This window comes from Akebia trifoliata, chromosome 12 (assembly GCF_017979445.1).
Source record: "Akebia trifoliata isolate Shusen 1 chromosome 12, ASM1797944v1, whole genome shotgun sequence".
NCBI lineage: Eukaryota > Viridiplantae > Streptophyta > Magnoliopsida > Ranunculales > Lardizabalaceae > Akebia > Akebia trifoliata.
Genome location: NC_141386.1, coordinates 2,352,817 through 2,372,277, shown reverse-complemented (window position 1 = coordinate 2,372,277; position 19,461 = coordinate 2,352,817). Strand labels below are relative to the sequence as shown.

Genomic DNA, 19,461 nt, shown 5'->3' with positions numbered 1-19,461 from the left:
TTTGGTTTTAGATTAGTTTTTATCCGTTTAGAGTCATTGATCGGTTCCTAGACCGTAATAACTAGGTGGCGACTCCCAAACCTCAAGGGTCAAAAGCGGATCCGCGCACCCCGCGGATCGAGGGCGCTTTCATTATCAACCCTCCATTGTTTATCTTCTACCAATTTGGAGGCAAATCAAGAAAGTTCATTGAATCTTTGTTCATACTGGGTGACAATCATATTACCTTGAGTAATTAAGTTGGAGGAATTCAATATCCTTCCTCTTCCCCATTGATGTCGAGAAGTACTTGTTATAAAACAATTCCACAAATCTTGCCCAAGAAATAGGCCTTTGGTCATCGGGCTTTCTGGAGCTCAAACATTTTTTTTTGAGAGGCTAGTTCGGTAGTGGTTAAAATTTACTGAGTTAGCTAAATTTTCCTGTACTAAGCACTTGTAGTCCCCATGTTTAGTTGGATTTTGGTTTTGGTCCTCATTTCAGTCTGCTTGGAAATGGAAATGGTTTTGTAGGAAAACTTCGACTAATGTAGTAAAGTGGAAACATTTATCTCAAAATGATATAAATATTGTGGAAATGATGGAAATCTCCATCAAATTTCATTTTTTGATCAGGCACTGGATTTTATCTCAATGCCACACAAGAAAAGTGGAAGAATTGGCGTATGTATGACTATGTTGTCAAGGAATTGCCGAAACTTCTGAGTAAAATTTTTGAGCAACTTGACACATCACGAGCATCCATTTTTGGGCATTCAATGGGTGGTCATGGTGCTTTGACAATCTACTTGAAAAATCTAGACAAGTATAAGGTATGAATTGAAAGGTAGAGAAGAATTAATTTTAATTATTAGCCCTAATTAGGCTTTAAAGCATTACAAAGATTGAAATAAGGAAAAGACTAAAAAGGACCTACATACTAAGAATCCTAATAACAATGTGCTAATCTAACACTCCCCCTCAAGTTGGTGCGTGGATATCAATCACACCCAACTTGGACAAGACACCTTCAAAGGCTATTTTTCCAACACCTTTAGTCAGAATATCAGCAAGTTGTTGAGATGTAGGTACAAATGGAGTACAAATCTGTCCAGAAACAATCTTTTCTCTAATAAAATGACGATCAACTTCGATATGTTTCGTTCTGTCATGCTGAACCGGATTTGCCACTATGCTAATAGCTGATTTATTATCGCAATAAAGTAAGAATGGGACTGGCACAGGTAGACACAAGTCTGTTAGTAAAATCTTCAGCCACAATAACTTACACACTCCAAGTGCCATAGCTCGGTATTCTGACTCAGCACTGGACCGAGAAACCACATCCTGTTTCTTACTGCGCCAAGTTACCACCAACCTTAGTTAAATACCCAGAAGTAGACCGTCTATCAGTCACTGAACCAGCATAATCTGCATCAGTCCATGCCTCAATGCGAAGATGACCATGGTTACTAAACAAGATACCTCAACCAGGACATCCCTTAAGATATCTAAGAATACGATAGACAGCAGTAAGGTGAGATGTTCGAGGCGAGTGCATAAACTGACTTACAACACTAACAGCATAGGCAATGTCAGGGCGAGTCATAGACAAGTAGATCAATTTTCCCACCAGACGCTGATACTGACCAATATCCTCCAAACACTCCCCCTCAGAATCAGCCAACCTGTGATTCTGCTCAATAGGAGTATCAGCGGGACGAGAACCAAGCTGACCAGAGTCACTGAGTAAATCCAGAACATACTTGCGCTGAGAAATAAATATACCGGAGTGAGACCGTGTAACCTCAATACCCAAAAAATAACGAAGATGTCCAAGGTCTGTTATCTCAAATTGACGCCCTAAGTAAGTTTTAACCTCAGCAATGCCAACATCATCATCACCCGTAAGAACAATATCATCCACATAAACAATCAGAGCTACAAGTTTTCCGTGGGAGTGACGCAAGAAAAGAGTGTGATCAGCAGAACTCTGATGAAAACCACACTGATGCATGACTTTAGTAAAGCGCTCAGACCATGCACGAGGCGATTGTTTCAAACCATAAAGAGAACGACGAAGGCGGCAGACAAGTGTCGGAGAAGCAGATGGAAGAAACCCAGGAGGTTGGACCATATAGACTTCTTCCTGAAGATCACCATTGAGAAACGCATTTTTGACATCCAACTGAAAGAGAGACCAACCTTTGATAACAGCAACAGATAGAAGAACGTGAATGGTGGTCATCTTGGCAACCGGAGCAAACGTCTCCTGATAATGAATACCATAGGTCTGAGCATAACCCTTGGCCACTAGACGGGCCTTATAACGAGCAACAGAGCCATCCGGATTATGCTTAAGATTGAAAACCCAGCGACATCCCACAGCCTTCCTACCAGGTGGAAGAGGTACAATTTCCCAAGTCTGAGTCTTTTCAAGGGCATTCAACTCATCAATCATAGCTGCGCGCCACTCAGGGTGGTTAATAGCATCTGCAACAGTAGTTGGAAGAGAAACAGTGGAAACCGAAGCAAGAAAACTCCGATAGGAGGGTGAGAGGGCCGAATCAGATATATAATTAAAAATTGGATAAGTACAAGTACGCTTACCCTTACGAATAGCAACAAGACGATCATCACAGGAAACAAGAGGCGGAGCCGGAGGCGAGGAGGCGATCTGGTCTGGCAGAGGAGTGATGGTAGTATCGCGAGAACGTCGAGAGTAAACCTGCAAAAGGGGAGGTAACGAACTAACATGGGGTGGAGAAGGAGGAACAGGTAAAGGAAGAGGAAATAAAGGAGGGAAAGGGTCATTAGATGACTCTAAGGGAAACAACTCAGACTGAATGACAACAGACCCATTGTAGTACGGAGTATGCTCAAAAAAGGAAACATCCCTTGAAATGAAACGTCGTCGAGAAGGAGGATGGTAACACCTGTATCCTTTCTGATTAGAAGAATAACCCAAAAAAATACATTTCACAGCCTTAGGGTCAAGCTTAGTACAAGTTTGATCAAGAATTTGAACAAAACAGACGCACCCAAAAACACGCGGAGGAAGTGGAAAAAGGGGACGATCCGGACAGAGCTTAGAAAGGGGCGTGACAAACTGAAGAACCCGGGAAGGGGTCCGATTAATAAGATAGACGGCAGTAAGTACTGCATCAGCCCAATAGGATTGGGGCACGTTCATGCCAATAGAGATGGCACGAGCTAACTCTAGAATATGACGATTTTTACGTTCGAATCGACCATTCTGCTAAGGGGTCCTAACATTGGACATTTGATGCTCAATGCCAGATTCTAAACAAAGTTTCAAGACCTCACTATAGGTATACTCAGTACCATGATCAGAACGGAAGGTCTTAATGGTACGACCAAACTGGGTATGAACCATAGTAAGAAATTGCTTGAAGATCCCATAAACTTCACTCTTGTGTTTCATAAGATAAACCCAAGTGGTACGACTATGGTCATCAATGAACAGAACAAAATAGCGAAAACCAAGGGTTGATGTGACAGGGGAGGGACCCCACACATCAAAATGAATTAGGTCAAACATAGCAGATGCAGTAGTATTCAAACTAATAGGATAAGAGGAACGCACATGTTTAGCTAATTGGCAAGTTTCACAAGAAAGATCAATCAAATTGTTATTATTAAATAAAGTAGGGAACATGTGTTTCAAATATCCAAAAGAAATATGGCCTAGGCGTAAATGCCAGCGCATTACAAGAGCCTTATTAAAACAACTACTACTACTAGACTGGGAGACAGAATGGATGCTAGGGGAACCGGGTACATCCAAGAGATACAGTCCATTCACTTCACGTCCAGTGCCAATCGTCCTCTTCGACTCCAGATCCTGAAAGACACAATGAGAAGGATAAAAAATTACACTGCAATTCAAATTTTTGGTAATGCTACTAACAGATATAAGATTAGTAGTGAGTTGAGGAACATGCAGTATGTTAGTTAAGGGTAAAGAAGACGTAAGAAGTAAATAACCTTGACCAGCTATAGAAGACAACGAACCATCAGCTAGGCGAACCTTACGATGACCAGAACAAGTACTATATGTTTTAAAAAGGGAAGACGTACCGGTCATGTTATCTGAGGCACCAGAATCAATGATCCATGGTGAGGAAGTAGTGGAAACACTGTGTGCAGATGCAAAGGTACCTGAGTGAGCGAATGTAGAGACCGGCTGAGATGAAGTCTCCATCTGATTAAAGAATTTCCTGAACTTGTCAAGCTCGGCCTGGGATAGAGATACCAAATTCGAGGAGGCGGTAGTAGCTACCAAAGGTGGTAAATCAATAGTCGACTGAGAAACTACATGAGCTGAAGATCGCTGAGACTGTTGACGTTGCTGATTTGGACGACCATGAAGTGCATAGCAACGAGCCTTGACGTGACCCAACTTTCCACAATGATCACACTTATGTCGCTGACTGGTAGGCATAGATCCATTAGGGGGCTGTGGAGAGGGTAGGTGAGCAAGCATAACTGAATGTTCTCCTGAAGACTGAGGTAGAATAGTTGCGCGACGACTCTCATCAGCCAAAACATAAGAATATGCAGTCTGTAGGGACGGAAAAGGATCCATACCCAATAAATGAACTCTCGCATACTCAAATTCATCCCGGAGCCCAGCTAGGAACTGAAAAACTCGATTCTTATCCAGTATCGACGCATACAAGGCCTCATCACCAGGGTCCTTCCAAGCATAGGAGGAGGAGTAGAAGGTCAACTCTTCCCATCTAGCCCGTAACTGTGAGATATAGGAAGTGACAGAAGAGTCTCCTTGAGAAAGACGGGAAATCTCACGCTCCAAGTTAAAAATCCGAACATTGTTTTGACGTTGCAAGTAGATATTTTTTGTGGAATCCCATATCTACTTTGCAGTCTTGGAGAACATGAAACCAGCGGCAATGTGTGGTTGCATAGATGTAACGAGCCAAGAACGAACCATAGAGTCATTAGCAAACCATTGGGGATAAGTAGTGTCCGTCGATGCCGGCTGTTTGTCCGCCCCTGTGAGGTAACCAATCTTCCCTTTTCCACCAATAAACATTTCAACCGAACGAGCCCAGAGAAGGTAATTAGGACCATCTAATTTTACGGTGGTAATTTGTATGCCGGGAAAATCAGTTGAATGAGAGGGAAGACCTCCTGATCCAGCATTATTACCAGTGATCGAGGAACAAGACATCTCGGAGGCCATAACACCCTGCAAATACCAAAAACTACTAGGATCACAACCTCCAAACAAGGATATTCTCTGATCACAGCCACACTGCACCTCTGCAGTGGTCGAAAAAACTCCAAAAAACAAGATCTGAAGTGGTTGTAGACCTTCGAATGCACCTCTGCAGTGACCGTAAGTCTCCAACCAAACTCAAAAAAGGATCGCAGGCTTCAAGACTGCATTTCTGCAGTGACCACGGGCATCGCAGACCTCAAAACAGCAATCTGCTGTGGTCGTGAGCCTTCTATGATGATCGTAGAGTGTTGCAGATCTCAAAATAGCAATCTGTTGTGGTCGTAGGGCCCTGTGGAGGTGTTTGAAGGTGTCGCATAGGTCATAACATAGATCTGCTGTGATCGTGGGCTTCAAAACAGCCTACTGCTGGGATCGCAGGGCTCAGAACTCACTCACGATAGTCACACAAGACTGAGCAGCCACTTGCGATGATTAAAAATACTCAAACAGGTTACCTGCTGTGATCGTAGGTCTCATACAGTGACCTATGATGATCGCACAAGACTAAAACTGCTATCTTGGATGTCGCAGGCACCAAACAGCATCAAAGCTGTGATAACAGCCTGATCGCAGGCTTTGGATAGTGATTAAATCCCTATCGCATGATGCGATTAGGGTCTGTAGTGACAGAGGACCCCCGTAGGGGTGATATGGATTGATTCAAGGAAATTGGGTGATGATTCAAGGAAGAATCAGTCGACGGAGGTTGTAGCAGTGGATTTCGATGGAGGTAGAGAGTTTGGCTCTGATACCAAATTGAAAGGTAGAGAAGAATTAATTTTAATTATTAGCCCTAATTAGGCTTTAAAGCATTACAAAGATTGAAATAAGGAAAAGACTAAAAAGGACCTACATACTAAGAATCCTAATAACAATGTGCTAATCTAACAGTATGTTATCTCATTTTTTTTAATTGTTGATAGAAATGTTGCTATGTCCCGATCTATGGTTGAAGTCGGCATTGTCATGGATATGCTTTGATTTACGTAATTTTTTCCTGCAGTCGGTGTCTGCCTATTCACCAATTACCAATCCTATAAACTGTCTGTGGGGTCAGAAGGCTTTCTCAAATTATTTGGGCAGCAATAAATCAGATTGGGAGGTAAGCTTTTTCCACAATCATGTTGACACATTTCTTATAGCCAACTTCTTAGACGTTTCAGACTAACTTTAAAAAATGACAATCTGCAAATTTGTAGGAATATGATGCCACTTACCTAATTTCCAAGTACAACAATGTTTCAGCTACCATCTTGATTGATCAAGTAAGAACATGGGTTTTCTGTTTTGTTTTTTTTCTTGTTATAGGTGATAATTAGTTTAACATTAATATTGCGTTTGAGTCTTATTATTTTCCAATTGGTGGAAACATGACCCTGGAGTCGGCTATGTTCCCTCTGGAGCCCCTCTTAAGCAACTCATCATTTGGGGACAAATTAGATGCTGCCTGGACTTACTTTCATCTCAACATTCCTTACGGTGCAGCTGGAGGAAACATACACATCTATCTAAAATCAGATGCAAAATTGAATTATGAAATATATTCCAGATATGGTGGATTACCATCTCTTGATACATGGGACTACTATTATGCCATCGCAACTAGAAATAGCAACAACTCCATGTTTTTCAAATTGTATGATTCAAGCAACGAAGGGGTCAGTTCAGTTTTTACATTTTATATGCTAAAGAAGGAACTTGGAGCTTTGGATTGAGGCATCCACTTCCTTTCGTTACGCCTCTCAAAGGTCTGACGACTATGTCTATTTCTATTGAGAGATGCCCCAAATGATGCTCTACTCATGGGTCATGTCAGCAGGCCTTTGATTCAAATGTATCGACTATATTCGGGTGAAATATTCTTCCCTTCTCTTATTTTTTAAACCTCTTGAGTTAATACTTCGTCTATATTCTACAATCTTCCCTTCTCTTTATTTTTGTTTTCTTGAGTTCATTCATGTATGATGCTTGTTAACGTAATGATAGACAAAACGTTCCATTGGCAAGTAGAAACAATGATATTCGGTCGAGGTATTAAATATTTAATTATTAATAAATAGCTGGCTCTTTTCATCATTTGATTTTTTTTTTTTTTTGGACAAGTGGTTTTATTTGCTGATTGGGATCAGTCGAACCATCTTTTAGACTACTGAGTCCAAGATTTTTGACTTGGATGGGCATAAAATTTGGTCAAAATTTGCGAAGCTTCCCTGAGTGGTTGCATGATCAGCAGCTAACAGAGGTCCACAATGTCTCATAGCACTTAATATCATTTAACTGAATACAAGGTCCGACATAAATTAGCTTTTGCATTCACCATAACTCATTGAGACAACTTCCATGACTCTAGTTTTATTATTTTAATAGCGGAGAAAAAATAGACATCTGAGTTTCACCACCTTGGTTTTGAGATGATTCCCTTTTACTTCCAGGTCAAGAAGCATCAACCCCAGATGACCCAAATTTTGCTGAAGTTTGAGGATCCCTAAAATGTTTCAACGATATCAGAGTCATCATTATCCTTTAGATTAATTAACTGATTGGTAGCTGACTGTAAGATTTCTCAGTAGTTTTACATGTGTTCGAGCACTGGGATGTATTCCATTTCGGAATTGGTTCTAGATACTTTTCTGTTTTGAAGTAATTGTACGTTTAAGACTTGATGATGATTTCTACAGGGATAGCGTATTTTTGAACTCCGAACAATTTCTTATTTGTAGTAATGTACTTGTCACTCGCGTTAAGCATGAGCATCCATGAAGGAATGTTTTATTGGTACACAGACCCAAATGATTCAGAATTTGTATTAGGTTCTAAATTTATCCATATTTGCACAGGTTTCTGAGAAGAAAGTGAAAGAATGGTGTGCATCCAACGGAAACATACCTTACTTTGAGACCTCAGCAAAAGAGAATTCCAATATTGATGTTGCATTCTAATGTGTTGCAAAGACTGCTCTTACCAATGATTAAGGGCATGATATGTAAGTACAACTTGAGAGATACTTTTGGCTTCATTTCAAATTGTTTGTCTTAAATATTTTAGATTCTGCTGTGTTGAAATTATAAACCTTCCTCATGGAAACCTCTTTGATTATTGAGACACGTTTATGAATTTTCTTGTTGTTGTTGAATTTTAGTTTGCTACAAATTGCAGATTCTTCCATGCCATCCCAGAGGTAGTTGTAGAAACTGAGCAAAGAAGAGGAGGTTGTGCATGTTGAAATCATTTGCCGACTCAAAGAGTTGGTAGGCTTATCTCCATCTTTTTTTTTTTTTTTTTTTCCGATTAATCATTTTTTTATACCTACCACATGTATACTAAGCCGGTGTTTGTTTCCGCTTTTTTAAGCGCGATTTTCCGCTTTTGCTTTAAAAAACTGCGACTCACTCCGAAATTACCGTTCGGTAATAAAAACCGCGTTAACAAATTGCGTTTTGAAACGCAAATAACATAAGCCGCTGAAAGGGGCTTTTTACCATCGCGTTTGCGGGTGAATCTGAAGTCGAAAAACTGCTCAGCTCGAAAGACCGAAATACCCTTCTTCTTCCCTGCTCTTCTTCTTTGCTCTGCGACTGAACCACACCGCAACTCGACGGATCACATCCGTTCTCCGTCTCTATCTCTTCTTCTCGACAGCACGCGGCTGTTCTTCTGTCACACCTCTCTTCTTCTCTCATTTTCTTCTCCGTTGAAGAACCACACACAGCAGTCCGATTTTTACTCAACAGATCACAAATCTGTTATTCTCTTCATCTCTTCGTCTCGAAAATACATCGAACAACAGATCAAAACTCTCTCTCTCTCTCTCTCTCTCTGAAAAGTGAAGTCGAATCCATCCATCAACCTTCGATATACATACGTCTCTCGTGAATCTCCAGGTACTTCGACTATTTTTTCTAGGGTATTAATTTCCACTAACAGTTCTTCTCTATATTTATTTTTTTTTTAATTATTATTTTTAAATTTCAGATTTTTAGGTTTGCATTTTAACAAATAACGACATTTCGTGTTAATTTAGTGAATTTTGAAATTTTTTTTTATATTTGTTTATGAATCAATTTGAAGTTTTTATTGAAAATTTTTAATCCTGAATCTCAGATGAGTAAAGTTTATGGTCATGTGCTTGTGATTTAATCTATATTAATATTTTTTCCATGGAATCTGGAGAATTTTTCTGTTTATTAATTTATTTCTAGTTCATCTGTTGCTTTACATGTATGTGTTGTTTGCACGTTGTTTTGATCTATCTGAGGTGGTTAAATATTATGTTTCGTTTGAAATTGGAGATATACACTTGTTTTTAGGGATAAATGATTGGGCAGATGCTTTTCTATTTTCAGGTATATTTTGTTCTGATTTTTTAGAGATCCCATCATAAATAAGGGTCCCGTTCAGCAACAAACATTTTGGCAAAACATTTTTCAAAACATGGGTTAGAGATTTTGGAATGGGCTAATTTTTGGTGAGGATGATCTCTACGGTGAGGAGATCATCCTCACCAAAAATCAGCCCATTCCAAAACTTCTAGCCCCAATTTACAAGTTGAAAAATCGTGGACCGTTCATTTTTTGTAAACCATTTTTGATGGGGTTAGAAGTTTTGGAATGGGCTGATTTTTGGTGATGATGATCTACTCACCGTAGAGATCATCCTCACCAAAAATCAGCCCATTCCAAAACCTCTAACCCATGTTTTGAAAAATGTTTTGCCAAAATGTTTGTTGCTGAACATTTCCTCATAAATAAATATGGGTATTTGTGGGAACTTGCAGATTCTAAAACATATAGGAGTTTTTATAGGTTGAAGTAAGGGAGTTTTATTTGGGTTTTTTTCGGAATTTTTTTTTTTTTTTGGGATATTTTTTTCTCATGCTTTTTGAAAAATTGAAGTATTTGGTTATGTTCTTGGTATTGTAGAAGTTCTATTTCCTTCAAAAAGTTATAAGATACAGATATTTCTAAAATAAATAGTAGTTTTTGTTTTCTATTTGTTTTGTGAGATTTAATAGTCTTCTAAAATTGATTTTATAATAAAGTTTATCGGTCAAGCTCTATCTCATATTAGTAAGAGGTTTTTAATAATTTTTATAAATTTTTAATGAATTATAAACATTTTAAAATTAAAATAATTATTTTTATAATTTTTTTATCAATTATATATATATATATATTAATGTAATTATATATTTATAGGGGTATTCTGTTAATTTTTTATGCATTCTAAGTGCATTATCAACATTGCGTATTATGCAGGTATTTTGTTTATCAAGAAAATTTCATATGTCCATTTTTAAAAGGGGATGCTGCCGAAATTTCTATAGAATTATAAATTTTTTTTATAAATTTTTAAAGAATTATAATTATTTTAAAATTAAAATAATTATTTTTTTAAATTTTTTATATAATTTTATTATATTTATAAGGGTATTTTGGTAATTTTTAATGTATTTTATGTGTACTATCAACCTTAAGGGTATTTTGGTAATTTTTAATGTATTTTATGTGTACTATCAACCTTAAGGGTATTTTGGTCATTTTACCTTATTACAGCAGATTCTAGAAGCTGTATCAAACAGTAATTATCAGATTCTGGTCAACAGCACAGCACTTTTACAAAGCTCTATCAAACAAGCTTTTCAGTGTTTCAGCTTCTGACAGCAGATTCTGACAACAGATTCTGACAGCAGAAGCTGACAGCAAATTCAAGCAGCTGAATCAAACGGGGCCTAAGTCGGAGTCATTCAGAGTGTAAGGGGCAACTCTTATATTTTTAGGAAGATATCTAGTTTGATGAAGGTGAACTTGAATCCAACATAGGAAAAGACACCCAACTTAGATTGTTTCAGCAGCTAGTTTGATTGTAAATGAATGCTTCCACATATGTTTCATCATGAAACGTGGGTTATTGGCATGTTCTCTCCAACTGGTTCTAAAGCTGTTTTTGGAAATAAAAAGCCTAATGGGCAAACTCAACAGAAATCTGAAGAAGGTACAAGAGATCTTCACATGTTTGTTTGGAGTTCAAGTGGTTCTCTTGTCTCAGATGTTTTTGGTGGTCAAGAATATGGAGGAGCTGTTGATCAATCTGTTAAAGAAGTTAGAATGGCTGTTTCTCCTACAAGTGTGATATCAAGGCTTATTTTGATAATGGTGTGGAGGAAACTTATTAGAAACCCAAACACTTATTCCAACTTAATTGGCCCAACTTGGTCTCCAGTATCATTCAGGTATCTATCTCTATTAAAAATCTTAAATCAGTAATGGTTTTATTTTTGACATGTAGTTTGGCAAGGCAATTGTATGCTTTGATGTTGCGGTCAAGGTTGCTAGGTATGGGTTCACAGCAATCGGTAGATTAGAAGGGTTATTGGTTCTGGCAGTCGTCTATCTGGGAGATCAAATCACTGAGATTACAAGCCCACCCAAGGTAAGTTTATATTTCTGAAAAGTTCATGAGTAATCTAGAGCTCATTTGGGAAATAACATAGACATGTATACTTCTTTTGGAATCACTTCTATAAGATTTACAAGTGCAATGTTGAGGTTTGGTGAGATTGTTGAAGTTGTTCTTTTTGGGGTCTAGAAGTGCTACCATAATCTATGTACACTTTCAGTTGTTTTATTAATCCAACATCACTCGACTACAAAGTTGGTGTTAAAGGAGACATTTCTTTTGTTAATTAAACTTGTTTCTTGTTTGTTATAGGGCACGAAGTTGTTAGAAGAGAAGAAGATTGCTGTGAAAGTCTTGGGAAAGAAGAAACTAGATGAGTCGGAGCACTTCATCTTGAAGGAAGGCATTATAGTGTCGTGTGGCCCCTTGGTCCCCTCAGGGCACAATGATAGTCCTCTAGAATATAACGAGTACACCGTGCACAACCCAAAATAGGTATATCGATTAGTACAGGAGTAGGGTATTTTTAATTTTGGATTTATAAAGTATGACTCATTGTAACTCTTTTTGTACATAAATTAATGTTATAGAGACCCTCGATGTTCTCTATTTGGGTCTATTTTGAACACGAGTAATAGGCGCGTAGAAAAAAAAAAATTAAAATTAAAATTTTTTTTTTCAAAAAGTTTAGATATGGGTTTATGACCACTTTAGATATTGGTGTATAACTATTGTCTAAAGTCTTAAGACTTAGGACATCAGTCTTATAGACATCGGATTTTAAATCGATGTCTGAAATATATATATTTTGTGTAATTATATAAAATGCAGATTTGGAACAATTTTTATTTGCTCCAATTTATGAGTTCTGGAACAGTTTTTAACCGTTCCAAATCCTAAGATATAGAACGGCTTCCAATCGTTTAAAGTCATTAACGACACCTCGATAAGAGACGGTTTTTCAACCATTTCAATCAGTCTTAGGAACGGTTTGAAACTGTTCCTAATTTCCATTTTTGGTGCAGTGAACACTGGCATTTTCTACTAAATCGCTGGTAATATTACTCAAATAACGGTGTTTTAATCAAAACGCCGTTAATTGGCTTGAATATTTTTTAAATGTATAAAAATATATATGACGACGGTTATAAAGTGACGCTAATACATGTGAAACATTGGCATTTTCTACTAAACCGCCGGTAATAGTACTCAAATAACAGCGTTTTAATCAAGACGCCGTTAATTAGTTTGAATATTTTTTAAATGTATAAAAATAGATATAACGACGGTTAGAAAGTGTCGCTAATACAAGTGAAACACCGGCATTTTCTACTAAATCGTCGGTAATATTACTCAAATAACGGTGTTTTAATCAAAATGCCGTTAATTAGCTTAAATATTTTTTAAATGTATAAAAATAGATATAACAGCGGTTAGAAAGTGACGCTAATACATATTAAACACCGGATGATATTTTTTAAATAGATATATGATATTTTTTAGGAGATGTATATTAAAAATACTGATATGTTAAATATATTTATTTATTTCATCTGAGTAGACTTGCAAGTTTTTTATCCTTTTAGATTAGTTGGAGATCAATTTGATTCAAGCTCTCGAGTTTTAAAACTTTGTAAAACTTCATGTTGATTAAATCGGTTGAAATAAATATAAAAAAACTTGTATCTAAATTGGTTTAAATGTTCATAGAGTTAGGGGTGTGAATGATAGAAGAAAATTCGAATTCAAAAAATCGGATATTATCCGAAAATTTCTAATATCGAATTTGAATTCAAATAGTTTTATATATTTGAATCCTTATCGGATATGGATTTAGATATTAGCATTTCGAATATGATAATATCCGAATCGAAATAATATATAATATATAATATATATTATTTTATTTGATTAATTTTTTATATAAATAATATAATATATAATAATTATTTTTAATAATAAAATTATCGTATATTATCCGATTCGAATTCGGATATTAGATAAAAATTTTGGATTTGAATTGAGATATTTCTACATCCGAACCGATAAGCATCCGTTGACAGCGTTACATAGAGTTGAATCTCAACGTATGGATCTAATGTATTCTGGCTTCAAAAACTTAAGTGGTGTTAATGTTAATATTGTATTCAATGGTCCAAATGATGGTCATTAGACTTAGTTATATGGTCATGGAGTTCTTTCCCCATCATTTTAATTTCTTTGTTTTTGCAGGGACTGAACAACTATGGGAGTGACATAGTTGTTTCATGCCCAATTAATACCTCTACTTTTTTCTTTGACAGGTAATTACTTGAGAAATAAAGGTAACTCAATTGAAATTCCTTTCTAAACTAAAATATGTTTAGTTTGAAGTGCTCTGAAGATGCAAGTTTGTTTTTAATGATACGAGTTTCTTTTGAAATTGCAGATAAGAAGAATGTAAAGGTAATTATCATAATTACAGTTGTTATTGGAATAGTAGTTATCGTCGGTGTTGGAGTCTGCACATACTTATATTGTAAGAGGGGGACTAAACAGAGAAGCAATAAATCGAGTTCAGAATTTGCAGATCATGCTAGGAGACAACCCAAATTTGCAAATTTTCAATTTTGAGATGATATCAATTGCAACAAGCAACTTTGATGATGGGAATAAGCTTGGGCAAGGTGGTTTCGGGCCAGTTTTCAAGGTATTAGTTGTTTTACTTGATTTCGTTATCTTCTTAATTTTACTACCTTAAAAGTAGGCAAATTAGAATTTCCTACTTATAAATGAAAATTAGCCTTAATAACACCCAACTTGAACTGACAAAACTAATTTAGTGAAGGGGTTTATTGTAAAAACTGGTTTTTTAAAATAGATTGATGTTTGTTTCTAGGGAATATTACCAAATGGACAAGAAATAGCTGTAAAAAGACTTTCTAAGAGATCTGGACAAGGTGTGGAGGAGTTCAAGAATGAGGTTGTGGTGATTTCAAAACTTCAACATAGGAATCTTGTTAGACTTTTGGGCTGCTGCATTGAAGGGGATGAAAAGATGTTGATATAAAAGTTTGTATTATATAGGCTATTTTGATTTGAGCCGTGTTAGGGTGACACAAACGAAGACACAAAGGTGACAAAATGATGTGGTGTCATGCACATTACCGTAGATGCTTTTCCACGAGTTACGAGTAAAAAGCATCTACGGAAAAGCATCTACGATTATGTGTGTGCCACCACATCATTTTTGTCACCTTTGTGTCTCCGTTTGTGTTATTCCAACATTTTCCTTTTGATTTATCTAACTCATTAATTATGTGAATTTTGAAATGCCTCTCCATATCATGAGAATGTTCTAGAGTAGTTCTAGGATGATTTCAGATGTGCATTAAGAAGATTACTAATTTAGGAAATTAGTCAAAAGTTATTGATTTATTTATTCTGAATGGAATGTTTTGGGTGATACCATTTTGATTTTTGTCTTGACTGAAACATTGCCCTGGAATGAGATTTTATACCTTGACCATATGCACCCTGTGGTTATGAACTTCAGGTTCTTGCAACATTGGCTGCAAATGCATCAGCCAACCACACACTGATCAATGAAAGCACTTAACCGTTTCTAAAGCAGACTGATTAATAATAGGAGAACCAAAAGCATGGTGCCACATGGATATTCGTAAGGGTGATATTGTTGCTTGGCCCATTAATCTTGGCTGGATGATGGGCCCTTGGCTAGTTTATGCTTCTCTATTGAATGTGGCTTCCATGGCTTTGTATAATGGATCTCCACTTGGTTCTGGATTTGCGAAGTTTATACAGGTATTAACTTCTTTTTATATTTTTGACAAACTCATTTCTGGTCTTTTATTTGTCCATATCTCGTAGCCATTTCCTATACCAATAGCTTTTGAAAAAAGTTGAAGAAAACACATCAGCTCTTGGGGCTTTGTCCCTTGCCAACTCCTTCATTGCCATAAGGGTCTCTCTACCCCCTTAATAGGTCTTTCCATATTTTTTTTTCATATTTTCTTGAGAATTTCAGAAAAATGTTAGTACATTTCTTCAATACTTGGCAAAAATGTTTTACTAATATATTGTTATAGCCTTGTAGGAAACTCTAAAACATGGAAATTCAAAACCATGAGTCACAAACAAAATCAGACACAAAGAAAGTTATTGTTGAATTATATCATCATCATCATCACCATACTTAAGTATTATTAATATTTTTTTTCTTGATGAGGTGAACTGCTATTTGAAGATAAATCAATCTTAACAGTTTTTGGAGATCTTATTGACAGACAAGTCTCTTGGACCATGTTAATCATATTGAAATAGGTGATTTGGGGATATAAATGAACATACCTTTATCTTTATTTGTTAAAATGGATGGTAACATAAAAAAGTTTTTGGTTTATGCAATTGCTACTTATACATAATACCCACTCATTTGAGTACATTTGCTAATATTGACTAAAAGCTCAAGCAACAAAAATTGGGAGCACACATCTGTACTAGGTTTACTCTTTTCCTCCATTATCAGATATCCACCCCTTTCTTTCAACAAGTATGAATGAGTTCTTAATTAATTTATGTGATAGCATTAACTACTCAGGCATTTGCATTAGTTGGTTAAATAACTAACTATTTTTTATCCAAAAATATTATAGAGAAGGAGAAGGGATCTTTATTAAATTATACAAAGGACAATTGAGATGCTTTTGAGGTAAGGTAAGAGGGAATTAGCTACTATAGTTAGTGTAGTTACCCCCCGCCACACACACACACACACACACACAATCACTTGGTGGATTGATTTAGAATTAGAGGCCTAACTAATTCGGGCTTATTCTATTGGTTACAAGTTCTCGTATTGGTCATAATCGAAACTGATTGTAACTATTTTTGGATCCCCATATCCATTTCTTAACAGGGCATTTCTTGTTTATTGATTGTTTGGATGTTTGTTCTGATCCACCCGAAGATGATTTGAGAACACTACAAGAAAACAGTGAATCAGGAACCAAATTATAAAACGGATTTTATCCGTTTCTAATTAAAAACGGGTTTAAACCGTTTTATCTATTAAAACCGTTTTAATCGGGTTTTAAATGTCCCAATTTCCCGTCTCATTGCATGGGAACGAATCTCTCTCTCTCACTCACAATTGCTCCCTCAATTGACTTCTCGATCTCATCTCTCTCTCTCTCTCTCTCTCTCTCTCAGTCGCTTCTTCAATTGACCTCTCAATCTATCTCTCAATCGCTCTCTCAGTCTCTTCCTTGATCGACCTTTCGATCTCATCTCTCTCTCTCTCTCAGTTGCTCCCTCGATCTCATCTCTCTCTCAGTTGGATTGGAATGATTTTGTTTCTAGGTTTTGAGCGGCAGTCGCCATTAATGAGAGCTTATGAGCTCTTTAAATCTCTCTGCACAATTGGTAAAGGTAATTGCATTTTTTATTAGGGTTTATCATATTTGAGTGTTCCTGTGAGAAATCTGAGGTTTTAATAGTCAGATTCGATGAAATTTGTTGTTTTTGTGTATTTTTTTTTAGTTTAGATCTTAAATGCTTGAGATGCTTGAGCTGTTGATGAATGCAGTGATTTATGTGTTTTTTGTGTGACTTGAATCCACATCTATTAGTTTTTGTAAGGCTTTTGGTTATGTATTCTTCAATTACTAGAGAATCTGAAATTAGGATTTATCTATTGATGCTGTAGTTCTCTGGATTTGTAGTAGTTCTTTGAGTGATAATTTGATTGGAACTATTTCGTAAACCTATAATTCCATCTCTGAAAATGGATTATTTTCTTATTAACTATTAGGTTTTCTCTTGACATCGATATCCCAAATTATATATAAGAAGTTTATCTTTTAGATATTACAAGGGATTAAGATATATCAAATCTATATTTTCAGAGCTATAGATTTTTGTAAGTGGCCATACGACTGTTAATAAGTGTTTGAAGCACCGGATGTACTATTTGGAAACATATAGTTCTAGTTTTTGTGTTATTAGTTAGGGATACAAGTGTGTTTGGGCTGCAAAGGGTAGGATCTCGTGTGTGTTCTGGATGGTGGATATGAAGGGGAATTTGTCAAAGTTCTTTAGTTTTGCAAGTTTGTTTGTTCCATTAGTTACTATTTTTTCACTTGGTGTATTTTGATTTTTAGTTGCGATTCATGTTTCTTTATTACAAATATCCTACTACCAAAATGAAAACAAATGAGGTTTACTTATCCATGTTGACTTATTAGAACCCCTCTTTTACCAAACTAGCTAACACACTACAAGAAAATGGGTAATTAGGAACAACATTTTAAAATGGTATTTAGCCGTTTCTTATTAAAATGGTATTTTAAAATGGTGTTTTGGTAAATGTTTGATAAATGTTAAAATTACACATGTTAATTTCTTTGTACCCTATATTTTGAGATCTCCAAGAAAATAGACTCACTAATAAAGGAGAGATTTAAACCTAAGTATTACTCTTTCCCTAGTATATTTTAGTTTTGAAAATCCTGATAAATGCTCTTTTGTGAAGTGTACTTTCATAGTGTATCTTCATCTCTTCTTATATTTAGTATTAGATAATATCAACATATGCAGTATAATTTCATGGTGTAACCATTTCTGGTATTTTCCTTGCGGCATTATATTTTAGGCGAATACACATGTAAATGTTCATCAAGATCTCAAGGATATTAAGCTCTGGCAAGTTCTCAGCTGAACAATTTCTACTATGAAGTTCATATTTTCTTATGGATCTTATATTTCAACTTAAATATGCGTCCTTAGATGTTTCCTTTTTATTGTATCAGGTCCATACTCTCTTGAAAGGATTAGAAAAAATTGATGTTAGTGCAGACATTCCAATGTTAGTTTGTGGGGATTTTAATTCTATTCCTGGAAGGTATGGCTTTGTTTTGATATCCAGTTCACATGGAATACAAAATTCATCTAATAATTTTTTTTACTTGTTACACCCCAATTAAAAAAATAAAAAATAAATAAATAGTTGAGGACAAGTAAAAGTTGGGGTGCCATTAGAAGCTCTCTCATTTGTTTTGTTAGATTTCTATATTTGAGGATTGGATTTTATATGGGTTTAATCCTAATTGTAAACAACTACTGAAATTGTTTGAATGTGTTATAATGTTGAGATAATAACTTGAGCCAAACCTTTGCAATGTTTGAATACTGTGTTTTAATCTTTAATTGGGGGGTGATAATAATTTAAGGAATTGGGGGAGTAATTAGTAAAAGTTGGGCTGCCACTAGCAGCTCCTTTTTTTTTTCCCCCTTCTTCTATGATTAAGGAGAATTTTTTCCTTGATTGTAGTGCTCCTCATGCACTTCTTGCAAGGGGTAAGGTTGATCCAATGCATCCAGATTTAGTAATGGACCCCTGGAATTTTGTGGTCCACTAGCAAGTTAACACATCAGCTTCCGTTGGTAAACATATTTTCCAAAATTTGCTTAGCGTGAAAATTTGAGAACTTTTACTGATTTTGAGACTTCATTTGTTTTGTAGGTCAGTGCTTATTCATTTAGAATGGGTGCTGGTCTTGGTTTAGAGCAACAACGAAGGAGAATGGATTTGACAACAAATGAACCTTTATTTACAAATTGCACTACAGATTTTATTGGTACCGTTGATTACATATTTTACATAGGTAGGCTTGGCTTGTAGCTATTCTTCATATTAGTCATATTGAGTTAGAAAATCAGTACTCATTTGTTAACATCTGATATTTCAAATTGCATTGGATCCAAAACTTAATGTGGCAACAGGTCCAATAGGGTCCAGATCTAATTAAATTCTTATTAGAT

The 19,461-nt window shown here is 36.1% G+C and overlaps 1 protein-coding gene and 1 long non-coding RNA gene across 17 annotated transcripts in view; both read left to right on the top strand.

The window, feature by feature from the left end:
• The window catches only part of LOC147388573 (uncharacterized), a 63,500-nt gene that overhangs the window by 37,073 nt on the left and 6,966 nt on the right, over positions 1–19,461 (top strand). The gene's annotated exons all lie outside the window — the stretch shown is intronic.
• The window catches only part of LOC147388574 (S-formylglutathione hydrolase-like), a 30,241-nt gene that overhangs the window by 6,480 nt on the left and 4,300 nt on the right, over positions 1–19,461 (top strand). For 3 of the 16 annotated variants that reach the window (XM_086419556.1, XM_086419554.1, XM_086419552.1), the window contains exons 3-17: positions 615–811; positions 6,248–6,346; positions 6,444–6,509; positions 6,627–7,095; positions 8,082–8,227; positions 8,401–8,492; positions 11,530–11,673; positions 11,953–12,135; positions 13,873–13,943; positions 14,069–14,085; positions 14,210–14,329; positions 15,176–15,444; positions 18,450–18,541; positions 18,971–19,083; positions 19,163–19,304. In XM_086419556.1, the coding sequence (XP_086275682.1) occupies positions 665–811; positions 6,248–6,346; positions 6,444–6,509; positions 6,627–6,959 (645 nt within the window). In that variant the 5' untranslated portion in view covers positions 615–664 and the 3' untranslated portion in view covers positions 6,960–7,095; positions 8,082–8,227; positions 8,401–8,492; ... (7 more) ...; positions 18,971–19,083; positions 19,163–19,304. The other 13 variants (XM_086419557.1, XM_086419558.1, XM_086419564.1 and 10 more) reach the window with 13 other exon arrangements.